The 13587-nt window shown below is 42.6% G+C and overlaps 1 protein-coding gene across 4 annotated transcripts in view; it reads right to left on the reverse strand.

Moving 5' to 3' along the window:
- Positions 1 to 13587, reverse strand: part of ANK1 (ankyrin 1) — a 179662-nt gene that overhangs the window by 113435 nt on the left and 52640 nt on the right. The window contains exon 1 of one of the 4 annotated variants that reach the window (XM_048511974.1): positions 11631 to 11747. The exons of the other annotated variants lie outside the window; for them this stretch is intronic. Within the exon in view, the coding sequence (XP_048367931.1) occupies positions 11631 to 11657 (27 nt within the window). The 5' untranslated portion in view covers positions 11658 to 11747. Of the gene's footprint in view, positions 1 to 11630; positions 11748 to 13587 lie in introns of those variants that run through there. 4 annotated transcript variants of the gene reach the window in all.

Genomic DNA, 13587 nt, shown 5'->3' on the forward strand with positions numbered 1-13587 from the left:
TGCCAAAAAGCCACAACTGAAACAAAACATTAAAAGTCACAACACACCCAGCGCTTCTCAGTCTCAAAAACCTGTAACAACTACTATTTCTGTATTTCATAATTCTTGAGTATTTAAAACAAGAAGTCTTTTTTAAAAAACTCAAATAAAACAAAAATGGATTAATGGGAGCACCCATATGTTGCAAAACATAATGGGGCTCAAGAGGACTGCCTACTTTCAGCTTAGGCCAATGCCAGTGTCTGGCATCTCCACCCCTCCCTAAGAACTCTGTGCTGGGCCGATAAGGGAAGGTTTCTGAGACGTGCACCCTCTTTTATAAGGCAGACACATTTATCAGCTTCAAGACGCCGACCACAGCACTTGGAATGCTCATCACCTCTCCTAAATGGAAGGCCGTTCACTTCAACCCTAAGCACATTCCCACCTTTACTAATGCTCCCCTTTCTGGGAAATGCACGGCTTTTGGCACATACTATTCCCCTCCCCCATGGAGATGACCAACCTCAATAAATTGCTCAACTGACCACAGCAGGCCTGATACACAAGTCATCACAACCCCATTCTCTGCCCAGAGATGATAAGCTGGTGGCTCTGTTATAGACCACGCAGCTCCTTTTGCTGCGAACAAGTGGATCCTGATATTAACATTACGTTCTATGTAATCTTCCCAGGCCAACAAAATTCAACACTTCCCTCTAACGGCAAAGCTGCAGTCCTGCACCAGCTGCTGTCAACATACCACAGCTTGGCTTTAGCGCCGTGTCGCATTGCAAAGTTCCATCCCAGCATCGGTGGCCAAGATTTTTGTTTATTCTGCTCCCCGCTTTGCAGGTTGTTTCGCGGAGGTGAGTGGTGCTGCTTTATTTCCTCTCCGGCTTCTAAAAAACCTGAACCGCTCTGCAAGTCCTCCATCCGCCGCTGCTGTTTATTTCTCATCGGCACGAAGCCTGAACCAGCAACAACCTGGTGCCAGATCAGACAAGGCAAGTTTGACTTAGCTGTTGGCATTATTAAATGCCCTCGGGACTAATTAGGTAACAGGAGCGAAAGGAAAAGAGAGATCCCAACCCCCAAGAAATTCATGATCTTGAGCACAGAAGGGGAGACGGAGAGAAAGGTTTTGGAAATGTTAAAAAAAAGCAAGAAGAGATAGGTACAAGCAAATGCAGTTAGTTCACGTACTTAGATGTAATTAATTTTTCAAAACCATAGCAGGAATGACATTCAGGGCTGCAAACACGTGAAGAAACCCTGCAACAAGCCTCCTCTGATTAGCAGTGTGGTTCTCCAAGTGCAACCCATCCAGAGATTCTTTTGCCTCATTTCTTACCACTTTGTAAATTCTTCTTATTGAAAAGCAGTCTAAAGGCAACAGAGGCTCATTCCGCACATACAGAATAATGCACTTTCAAACTGCTTTCAGTGCTCTTTAAAGCTGTGCGGAATAGCAAAATCCACTTGCAAACAGTTGTGAAAGTGGTTTGAAAACGCATTATTTTGCATGTGCGGAAGGGGCCAAATAGCGTAGAAGCTACAAGAGCTATGAACCAGGAAGTCCCTCATTTAAATCTCACTTGAGGACTTTAAGCCCTCTACCACTACACCCCATCCATCTGAAATATACAATGGATAGTAATAATATTAACCTACTTTACAGGGTTGTTGTGAGGATTACAAGTGAAGAAAAGGACAGCACTGTCAACACTTGAAAGGATTATATAAAACATTGATGATGATTATTAAAGTATGTTAAATAAGCATAGAGGTGTCAGGAATTTTTACTCATGAACTTCTGTATGTAAAACAAAAACCCAACAAAACTATGGTTTGTTTGTTTTTTTGCTGCTTCATAATGGATATAAATCTCACAATTCTGCTCCAATGTGCCCAAATTGTGCAAACAAGAGAAGCTGGATTCTGCAACACTATACACTACAGGGACCAAGAATAATACCCTCCCTCCAAGGATTTCAGACATTCCAAGTACTTCATATACAGTAATCATTAAAAAACCCCTTAGAGGAAGTCCAGAATTAAAAATCCCATTGTGCAGCTATGAAGACTGAGACATAAGGCTACTTAGTGCCTCCATGTAAGAGGTGACATTTGAATCGTAGCTCATATTTGGTGGGAGCAATACGAGTGGCCTGCAAAAACCAGCATACTAGAATACTGTTAATCACTACAACAGGGAATTGGCTGTGTCTCAATGAGAAATGTTCAGGGGCACTTCTGATTAAAAGTGGCCTTAAACAAGAGGTGTTAGAGAAAACTTTATCTCCTGAGATCCTGAGGGTCACTGCTAGCCACACAATTATGAGCTAGGTGAGCAAATGGTTTCACTCAATATAAGACAACTTTATGCGTTCAAATCCAGAACGAATGAAAGGGCGCTCTGTAGGTCAATCAGCCACATGGAAAAACAGAGGCAGTTTCCCCCCTGCACGTATGTGGTGTTATGAACATCAGAGCAGCCCTACTGGATCAGGACAATGGCCAACCAGTCCAGTTGCCTGTTTCCAACAGTTGCCCAATCCAAAGCCACAGAAAAAGCCACAAGCAGGACCCGGTGGCAATAGCCCTCAGTGCTGATTGCTCTCCAGCATCCCACCTGGAGTCCCATTCAGCTACATGTCTAATTTTGACACGGACTATAAAATGTGGATTAATAAACCCACAGAATGGGGCCAGGAACAGTCAGAGGCATCTCTCTACCAACCTGAAGTTTCAACGACACATAAAGATATGCATCTATAAAATCAGACATTAAAACTGGGGGAATAGCTAAAGTAGCTTGACTGGTAGGTGGATAGGCAAGAAGGAAGCAGAAAAAAGAAGGACTCTGTGGGGACTGCCAGCATGGGAAAGAAGAAATAATAAGAGCAGTGGATGCAGGGGGAAATGAGATGCCTACTACAAGTTGTTACCTCTGCTTGTGAAGTCTAATAACTAGCAGTAGACCATAAAACTCCATAAAAGTGTCCAAACCTCTTAATTCAATCAGTAAGACCATGAATGTGCAGACGTCAGGAGTGACAATCTGTATGGAGGGGCTTTTTTGTTATTTCCAAGATCCTAAGAACCCAATGGAAATGGAACATCTATGTAATATGCTTTTAGTTTCCAATGAATATGGAAATATGAAACCGTTTCGGCCTTTTCTTTACCTCCTCCTGGCTCCCTTTCAAACTTCTCCATGCCTGTCAATTGAAGACTTCGTATATTTGTTTCTGGCTATTTCATCAAGAGCCAGAACTTGCTCTTCTAGCACCACAAATGGAAAAAATGAATTTCCAAGTGAGCCAGGCAGCCAGCACAGAGTCATTTCCTTAAGCACAAACTTCCTGACTACAGGTTAACACCAATGCTGGAGCATTTCAGGGAAACTTAGCTTGATTTAAAAAGAGCACAACCTCATAGAACTCAGTGTCTCAATCTAGCAGCAGTGCAATTGTAGAGCACAGCAGAGGGTCCCCCAACCTGTCACACTAAGGGCTTTTCTTGGCCCACGATATTCACAAGACCAGCTGCCATCTACATTTCATAGAACTTGCAACAGTGGGAGCCTAGGACACTGGTTGGCTGGACTGAGGTGATTGCTCAGGGAAGAAAACAGCTTACAGTCCACCTTCTGTGAGGCAAAGGAAAATTGTCAGTTCGGCTGAGATTAAAACCTGAAGAAAAGGCAGGCTGAGCACTGCAAGAAGATCCTCCAATGTAGGGAAGTTTAGAAACTGTTGAGGCTGAAGGATACAGAAAAGGCAGTAGAGCAAGGACAGAGAAATGTGAAGGAAGAACGGCTGAAGGAGAAAAAGGCCAGACAAAAGGATCAGAGGACTGTAGGAAGAAAGAGTTAATTAATGAAGAGGGACTGAAAAAGCCTCACAGCACTATAGGAAGGGCTGTGCATAGGCAAGTAGGTAGGGGTAAATTGCTCTTGTCACTATTTTTGGGACTGAGGCAGGGACCTTGCTTATCCAGTATTTATATAAATATTCATACCTCACTTTTGCTTTTGGTTCAAGGTGGCTTACAAAAAAAATCTACACATGTACACAGTTAAAACAGGACAACTAAAAGCCAGATATAATTTTTTTAGGACAACTGAATGCCTTCATCACCCCATCCCCCAAAAGATGTTTTAAACCTTGACAGGAAACTTTCTGTCAGTTGTGTCTTCTATTATGGGGCTAGTGAAATTGGTATTGTTACTTGTTCAGTCCTACTGTACTGTATTATTATGTTACTGTTTTTTATTATGTTGTGCACCGCCCTGAGCCCTCCGCCCTGAGCCCTTATTATGTTGTGCACCGCCCTATCTATCTATCTATCTATCTATCTATCTATCTATCTATCTATCTATCTATCTATCTATCTATCTATCTATCTATCTATCTATCTATCTATCTATCTATCTATCTATCTATCTATCTATCTATCTATCTATCTATCTATCTATCTATCTATCTATCTACCTACCTACCTACCTACCTACCTACCTACCTACCTACCTACCTACCTACCTACCTATCTATCTATCTATCTATCTATCTATCTATCTATCTATCTATCTATCTATCTATCTATCTATCTATCTATCTAATCTAATCTAATCTAATCTAATCTAATCTATTATCATAGGAATCTACCTGCTGGTTAACTGTGAGATCAGAGATAATGTCTTGCATGCCCCCAAATTTTGAAATACAGTAGGTGGCAGCAGGAGACAAGACCTTTTCTGTGGTGACACCAGGGTTCTGGAATGCACTCTTGGCAGCAGTTTGCCTGTCATCCAGCACAAACCTTTTTATTTGCCTAAGTGATGATATTTAACTGTTTTGTGGTCCCTCATTTGCAGTGCTTAAAACTTTTTTGACTGCCCTTTGGTGAATTGTTTCATCACATGTTCATCATGCTGCTTTTATTTTACTTTTACAATTGCTTTAGGCTTTTACGCAAATTGCACTAACATTGCTGCAGGCGACTCTAACCGTATTCTGGAGAATGAACTTAACATCATAAATCATAAATAATGCCAATGCAATGCAAGCCTAAACAAGCATACTGCGCTAAAAAGCTGAGGGTGGGAAAGCCATTGGGACGTGCGGCATATCTTGACTATCTAACCAGCCAATTCTTTGGCTACTGGTTTCTAGTATGTACTTGTGATGTCTGGATGACCAGAGACATTAACAGCTTCTACAAACCCACCAGTTTAAAGGTGACAGGCATAACACCAGATGTCAAACCATATCCCATCTTTCTCAAGATAGCTGAAGAAACAACCCTTTCACAAAGGGAAAGTATTCTGCATATGATCTGTGTCCTAAGGGGTTTTCAAAACACTTCTTTCGCAGGCAGCAGAAAGACTCAACACACACTCAGAAGCCCAGCCTTTAAGCTCCAGGCCTTTTGACAACCTGATCCATAATGACCGGGGAATTACACTTGAGCCAATTTTACTTGCTACTCACTTCCCATAGTCCAAGACAACTGAAAAAGTGGCAAGAGGTATACACACGTGCACTTGCAGGGACAAACAGCCCTATGAGCAGTGGTGGGATTCAGCAGGTTCGCACCACTTTGGCAGAACCGGTTATTAAAATGGTGCTTGTAAACAACCAGTTGTTAAATTATTTGAATCCCCCCACCGGAACCAGTTGTTAAATTATTTGAATCCCACCACTGCCTATAAGCACACAGCGCTCTCTTACCCTAACTGGGCATCATGCATTTTCAGGATCTGCAACAGTGAACAGAAGAGTCTACACTACAAGCACATCTTCATACATATATGGGACCAGATTGCAGTCTCCGCACTGCTCCCTCTTCTGTTCACATTGAAGCCTTTCTCAGATGTTCCATTTTGGCACTCCAACCATACTAAACATGAACAAGTGCTATGTGTAATTCAATACATGCAGCCATCACTATTATATATGAACAGAGTGGTGAGCACATTTTTCATGTCCCTACGACTCTAGGAAGCATAAAAACATTTCCTCCAAAATTTGGTTCACATGCAACAAAATTGTATGAGCATGGAGAATACGCATATTGCACCATTCACCCAAAAAGGGCAACCATGCATATCAGAGAGGCTGGGCATAGCTCGCATTTCTGCTATACACAGTTGGCACCAAATGTCTGAAAAAAGCTTAAGAAAACCATGGAATATTGTGTGAGATGAGCCGGTCCTTCTCTTCTGTTGAAAGCAATCCCTGGTAGGACTCCTCCCCTGTTTAGCCAACAACTGCCCCCCCCCACCCCCGCCACCAGCAGCTGTGCAGGCAAAGCAAGAGTTTAATCAGGCCTAAACATTATGCCACCCTTGAAGCAAGGACTCTTCTCCCTGTGATAATGTCACTGTCCATTAATCTCCCAGAAGCAGCCTCTACTCACCCACTCAGACATCAATTGCATTTTTTTTCAAGTAGCAAATGCAAGGAGATGTTCCAAAAGGCACAAAACCATCATCACCTTTGATCAATAATTAAATCTGAAGCAGTAGCAAAGAAGTCTCTTAGGGAACATAAGAGACAGGCTAGCATTCATCCCCTGTGTGTGCATAATAATAATAATAATAATAATAATAATAATAATAATAATAATAATAATAATAATAATAATAATAATAATAATAATAATAAGAGTTTGGATTTATATCCCCCCTTTCTCTCCTGCAGGAGACTCAAAGGGGTTTACAATCTCCTTGCCCTTCCCCCCTCACAACAAACACCCTGTGAGGTAGGTGGGGCTGAGAGAGCTCCGAGAAGCTGTGACTAGCCCAAGGTCACCCAGCTGGCGTATGTGGGAGTGTACAGGCTAATCTGAATTCCCCAGATAAGCCTCCACAGCAGAGCTGGGAATCAAACTTGGTTCCTCCAGATTAGATACACAAGCTCTTAACCTCCTACTGCTCTCCATGTCCATAAGTGCATGTTTTAGTACAAACCGCCTTAAGTGGTTCAGGAATTCCAACAGGGAACCTGCATTAGCTTATTATGGAAACTTTAAAGCTTTAGGAAATCTGAATTGGTCTGTTCATGCCACAACATATCTGGAAGATATTTAAGGCCTCGTTCAATCCAATTACTGTTACTTCAACCATTTTCATGAACAGGAGCACGCAAACAGGTAAAACAAACCAGACAGGTGGCTCTTTAAATATACTCTGCTATAACTGTCACCAAATATTTGGCAACCTGTGCAGTGACTTGGCTTTCGACATCGCTTAATAACCAAGAAAGTTTCTCTTCCAGGGAATGAAAGCCAGATCCAAGTAATGGGAAAATTAAGTTTGAAATCTGAAAATATAAGACAATCTAACTATATGTGCTTAATAGAATGTATTTGATCTTAACCACAGGAGCATAATCTAGTATGTCTTGGTATTATTTATGTATTTATTTATGTGTATTTTTATCCCACCCGAAGGTCTCAGGGTGGGTTACAGCATAAGACGCCCAATTGTAAGAACTCTTGTGGTTAAAACTCCGAAATTTGAGCCATAAACCCAGAATCTTCATATAGCCAAGAAGAATGAGAGATTGGCCAGGAAGGGGGATAAACAGAAAATATCAAGGAATGTGAATAATACTGGGGTTCTCATATTACCTGGGAAATAAAACTATTTTATAAATCCTCTCGACTATATGAATTGCCTCACATTTCAGTTCAGTTCTTGCTCTTGAGCCAATAAATCATTACAACTTATAAAAAGAGCAGAGAACTAACAAGTTTTGAGCCTCCAAACATGAGGGAACCATATTTTTTTAATTAAATAAGTACACTTCAAATAAGATGTAATTCTAGCTAGCTTTTCCTTAAATGTGAGTTCAGGGTTCTCTACAGCAAGGAAGAATAAAACTTTTTATTTGGCATTTGAGAAATTGGCAGCGCTACAGCCTGTCCCACAGATTAGTAAATTTCAAATTACGTGCCGTGAAAAATAGTTAAAATGTGCCCATCTCTAGCGATGCCTGTATGATTCATTGCTCTACCCTTGTCTCCTGGCAATCAATCTTCACTGGAGACACATAATCCTGCTGCATCTCTACATTATCTGAAATTGGATCATTCTACCTCAGTCAATACAGAGAGGCAGTAGAATTACCTGGCCTTACAGGAGGCTGCTCAATGTATCTCTGCATGAGTCACTGTCCTAAGTTTAGCTCATTCCATTCAGGTGGTATGGTAACAGTGACTGGTGGTATGGTAACAGGTGGTATGGTAGTATGGTAACAGGTGGAATGGTAACAGTGACTGGGTTAAAATCTGAAGACAAATAATTTTATTCCTACACTCCTCAATAATAAATTTTTGGGGCACTAACAGTGAAGTCTCCAATTTCAATTTTTTAAGAAAAGTATGCTTTCTCTATTACAACTTCAACAGGCTATGGGCTTTTAATTGTGTGCTCCACTCATAATAAACTTGCTGGATGTGACTTACCCATGTTGCAGGATATCCACTTTAATTTCACCATGTCGCCTGTTTGCTGATTCCCAGGGGAATTCTGCATCTTTAAGCAACTGGATAGAAGGGAGAAGTTCTGCGACTGCTGTTTCTCTCTTGTAACTATGGCACTGATGGGAGGATTTTTGCCTGCTATTAGGCAGAATGACCTTTTAAAGGCAGGAATTCCTGCAGTGGATCTGACAAATTCAACCACTCTGCATCCATCAATCTATGTCCTAAGGAGCTCTGAGGTTGCATGCAGCACTGGTCCCCCTTCTTCTACTAGTATAAGGGTGATAATGTTATCCAAAAGACAGTAGGACAGATCAGAATTTCAATAATAGATGAATGTGGGAAAACCCAGAAGCGTCACCATTGTCCATAAGCCACAATTCTTTCCCCTCTCTGAGGCCCAGAAGTCCATATTTACCAAATAGATGGTATATCTCTGACCATGTAAGAGAGAAGCTTGTCTGCAATCCAGAAAATAAAATGAGTTCAGGAATCAAAACTCTGGGATGTCTGACAGTCATTATGTCTGAATTATCTGTTTCCCCAGCTTCAAATTGAATAATTAAAACCGTGGAACTGGATGAGTGTGATCATACCATGGGTCTCGGTGACATCCATTCATTTTACTCCCTGCCACAGAGAATGACACAGTATAAGTGATTAAAAGGTGGTGACTAACACCAACAAGCTTCAAGGGTTTGTGGCACCAGCGTTAAAACTGGTGCCAGTTCCATTCCTCTCAAAGGCAAAGTATGTGTGACAAATTTAAAGGAGGACTCTTAGGGATTATAGGAACAAACACTGCATTGGGGCGCCAAATGGGAACAGCAGTTTTTCAAGTGTTCAGTATTTGCTAGGGAGATGTACACATGAGTATTGAACAGCTGACCATAACCCACATTATTTTACTCCTTGAAGTTAGAACTGCTAATATTTCTGAGAGTCAGTGTGGTGTAGTGGTTAACAGCAGGTGGATTCTAATCTGGAGAACTGGATTTGATTCCCCACTCCTCCACCTGAGTGGCAGAAGCTTATTTGGTGAACTAGAGAGAAAGGTGGGGTATAAATCCAAACTCTCCTTCCTCCTCCTCTTCTTCTTCTGATCTTGAGAAATGCTTCTGAATTTGTTAATGAATTGCAGCTCAGCAACCTGTTAACTCTAGCAATCCGTTGACTTTACAAGGAAGACTGAGTCACACATTACAATACACCCTCCTCGGCACTATTTTTCTGCCTGAAATGACCCAGAGGAGCTATTTGCAATATTGGGGAAACTCACATGTAACTCATTCACAGGCCACAGTAGTTCCTGGGGCCAATTCGGGTTGGGAAAAACAGTGTGGTAGGAAGCTTGACCCCCTTCTCACGGTGCACTATACCTATGAGCCAAACTGGGTCTGCCCATACGGGAGACACAAAGACTTAGGAATGTGAATCAGAACTTGTGTCTTCTTGCAGTAGCCAGATTTTTACGCTATAAAGCTTTGCAGAGTTCAGAACACCCCGTAGAGTTGATGGCCTTAAACACTCCACTGTCATTCTCAGATTTGTTCGTTTGCCAAACCACACAGCAACATGTTCAGGCTTTCCTCTTCAGCTTTTCACGTGTGCTTTATTTCTCTCTTGCTATAGGACATTTAATATTTGGGAAATAAAGCAGCCTCTGTAAGGGATTGACTCGCTTGAGGTGGCCCTAGCAAGAGGCAAGGTGAGACAGCCACTGTGGGAAGCAAATTTTGCATGCAATTAAAGGCAGCAGAACAGGAGGGAGACCAGTCTGATCCCTGCAGTACAATCCAATGGGAAATACACCGGCACAAGTTCCATTGAACCAAAGAGGAGCAGGATAAAAGCACTAATAGGCCCCTTCCGCATATGCAGAATAATGCACATTCAATCCACTTTCACAATTGTTTGAAAGTGAATTTTGCTATTCAGCACAGTAAAATGCAGCTTCAAAGTGGATTGAAAGTGGATTGAAAGTGCATTATTCTGCATGTGCGGAAGGAGACTGGAGAACAAAAGTCCTACCAGATTGTGTCTCATGTTGAATAGCTGGGTGGGGGGAGAGAGGCGCCATTTGGCTTTCCTGCCTCAGGCACCTAAACACCTTGGAGCAACCCTGCAGATAGCTTTCTCAGACACACACCAAAAGATTCACCATCCGTAGTAAACAAAAGCTCCCAGCTGAAACTGGAACAGTTGGTATGGAGATGGCTCCAGTTTGGGGAGTCATGTCCTTCCAGAGACCAGAAGAAAATCTGCTAACAGAGCATTAATTCTAGCAGTCTGTTCCCATTCAGGTTTTTTTAGCCTGATGGAAGCAAAACAAGCTTACACCTGCTCAGCCTACACGTTCTGGATGAAGAAGGCTCACAGCAGAGATCTGTCTGCTGCGATCCATCTAAGCCCAAGAGAACTCTGGGCAAAGGCACATCATGAATTAGAAAGAGGAAAGAATTTTTCCTGCAGCCGTTTGCTGTCTGTTCAGCGCACCTAGAAGGCTACACGGTGGAGCCACACGAACACAGAGCTTTCTCTTATGCTCAAAAAAAACTTGCCAGCCAAATGCAACCTATAGAAAATGGAATCGTATCCATAGATAGACAATAAGGCAGAACTTTAGGTCACACCTCTGGAGAAATGGTGGTGGAAATTGCCATCAAATCTAAGACAGTGAGAAATTGTTAGAAAGAGTTAAGGGCCAGTGTTCTAAGCAGAATTCCTTCTGATTTTCACTTCAGATTTTCCTGGTGGCTGGCATCTTCAGAAGATCTAAAGATCTGAAGATGCCAGCCACAGATGCAGGTGAAACATCAGGAGAGAATGCTGCTAGAACACGGCCATACAGCCCGGAACCCACACAGCACCCCAGTTATTCTGGCCGTGAAAGCTTTCAACAATACAAATTTAAGACAACTTATGGTGACCTCCATGAGGTTTTCAAGGCAAGAGACATTTAGAGGTGGTGGTTTGCCATTTCCTGCCTCTGCATAGCAATCCTGGTATTCCTTGGTGGTTTCCTATCCAAAAACTATCCAGGACTGACCCTCTTTAGCTTCCAAGATCTGATGAGACTGGACTTGCCTGAGCCAAGTCGGGGCTCAGGAGAACAAGATCTCAGGAAAAACAGCACCGACACCCGAGATACTCACTTTCCTCTGACACAGGAGGCCTGCCATTATAGCTGTTTGCTCCAAGGAACAACAGAGAGGTTTCCCAAATGCTTGCCAGTTGCCGTCTCAGGGCGTAGAAGACATTGCAAAGCTTTTCCACCCATAAACACTGATAGCAGTTCAGGCTGGCTGAAATTCATCCAGCTCCTTATCACTTAATTGGTGGGCCACCCAAGACGTCTTGCATAGATAGACCCTGACCTTCTGAAAGAGACAGATTACAGAAAACACACCCCTGCTCTGACAGACTTTACAAAACGTCTCGTGCAGGGCCTTATCTTGGAACACAACTCAAAAACAAACACACTGTTCAGCATGACCCAGCCAAATTTATATACCGAAAATGGGGACAGAGCAGATAACCATACTTAGCATTGATGCAGCTCATTTCTAGCATCCAAAACATTTAGCTTAGATTATCTCAGGTACATTTTCTACAGCCCTGCAAAGTGGGTCAGTGACTATGATCTGCATATTGCAAGTGAGGGTAGGATGTAAGTTGAAGAGAAGTGCTGGGGAGTTTGACTGAGACCATCTATAGTTAATCTGTGACTGCTGTGAGATCTGCAGGAAGCATTTTCCAGAAAAGCTACGACAGCTCTTAAATTCATGTTGAGCTAATCATGCAGTGAAGCTGTCACAATTGCGCAGGCTTTACTTTGAGGACGGAGGATGAGGAGAGAGTGGACCAGCAGGTCTTCCACGGTTCCCAGCTGCAGGCGGAGAGCTGTATGCAGGTAGGGCCTATGCAGACATTAAACTATGCTGACATTAAGCTGAACATATGGAGGACAAAAGCAGAGATGGTATGCCTGACCCTTCATTGTACATTCAAAGTCACTTTAGTACTGTCCACACACAACACTCAACAAACCTTCATTGACATGAGTCGTTGAAATTACAGAGTGCTGCATTTGGAATCACATATCTTCAGAGCTGTTGCAAGAAACTTAGCTACCTCTACCACAGTTTGCGAGTGCAGATCACTTAAAAGGTAGTGCACTATTGCATTGCCCTTGTTAGAAAAAGTGAGCCCTCTTTGAGGGGTGGCTTGACAAATGTTCCTCGCTGGAGTAGTACCATCCTCTTGGGAAACTGATTTAACCCAAATATGGGGCACAACAAGGTTTAGAACCCAAACCATGTTTTCATACGTACAAAGGGACTACACAGGGTTTTAGAATGCATTGCTCACTTTGCGTTTGTCTGCTCAGCATTCTCATTTCCCTGGTGTAGCAGCTTCCAGAAGTAGGACGGCTGTAGCTATAACCATGGTTTGATATTTGCTAGCCGACTCGATGGCTTCTGTTAGGCAGACCAAAGCCATAATTTGCCAATTAAGGGCCTAGTTACAGGATCTACTTTTTGCAAGTACATCCCTGGGTCAACAGATGTGGTTTGGGGGTGCTAGGAACTTAACTCCTATATGTGTTGTGCAGTCTTCACTTGGACTGCAGCACACAGAGAAAGGGATCTTCAATCACTTCCCTCGTGCCATTTTTCCTGAACTGAAACAGTCCTGGGGAGCTGCCATTTGTTGCACTGGGGCCACTTAACATGTACTGATGGGCTATCTATAAGATTACCCAGTGGGGAAAAATAGCAAGGCCATTTCCGGTCAGGAAAGTAGTATTGGTGGAAAGAGGCTTAAGTCCCCTATGAAAGCTGTGGTCCTTTTCCCAACTGAGCCCCTGAGAATTTGCAGCTCATGCCAGCTGACCACACTCAAGGATATTGGGGGGGGGGGGGGGAATGTATCATGCAGTTCTAAGACACTGTGATTTCTCCAGGGGAAGGGATACATTGTACCTCTAGGTACATTTTGTAAACCACCTAACCCAGATTCTAAATCATGTGCAGAAATTATCCAGGCATTTCTTCCCAAGGAGCAATAACTGTATTTTAAGTGAAAGCTGGCATGTTGGAGGTTAAGATG

This window comes from Sphaerodactylus townsendi, linkage group LG12 (assembly GCF_021028975.2).
Source record: "Sphaerodactylus townsendi isolate TG3544 linkage group LG12, MPM_Stown_v2.3, whole genome shotgun sequence".
Lineage (NCBI taxonomy): Eukaryota > Metazoa > Chordata > Lepidosauria > Squamata > Sphaerodactylidae > Sphaerodactylus > Sphaerodactylus townsendi.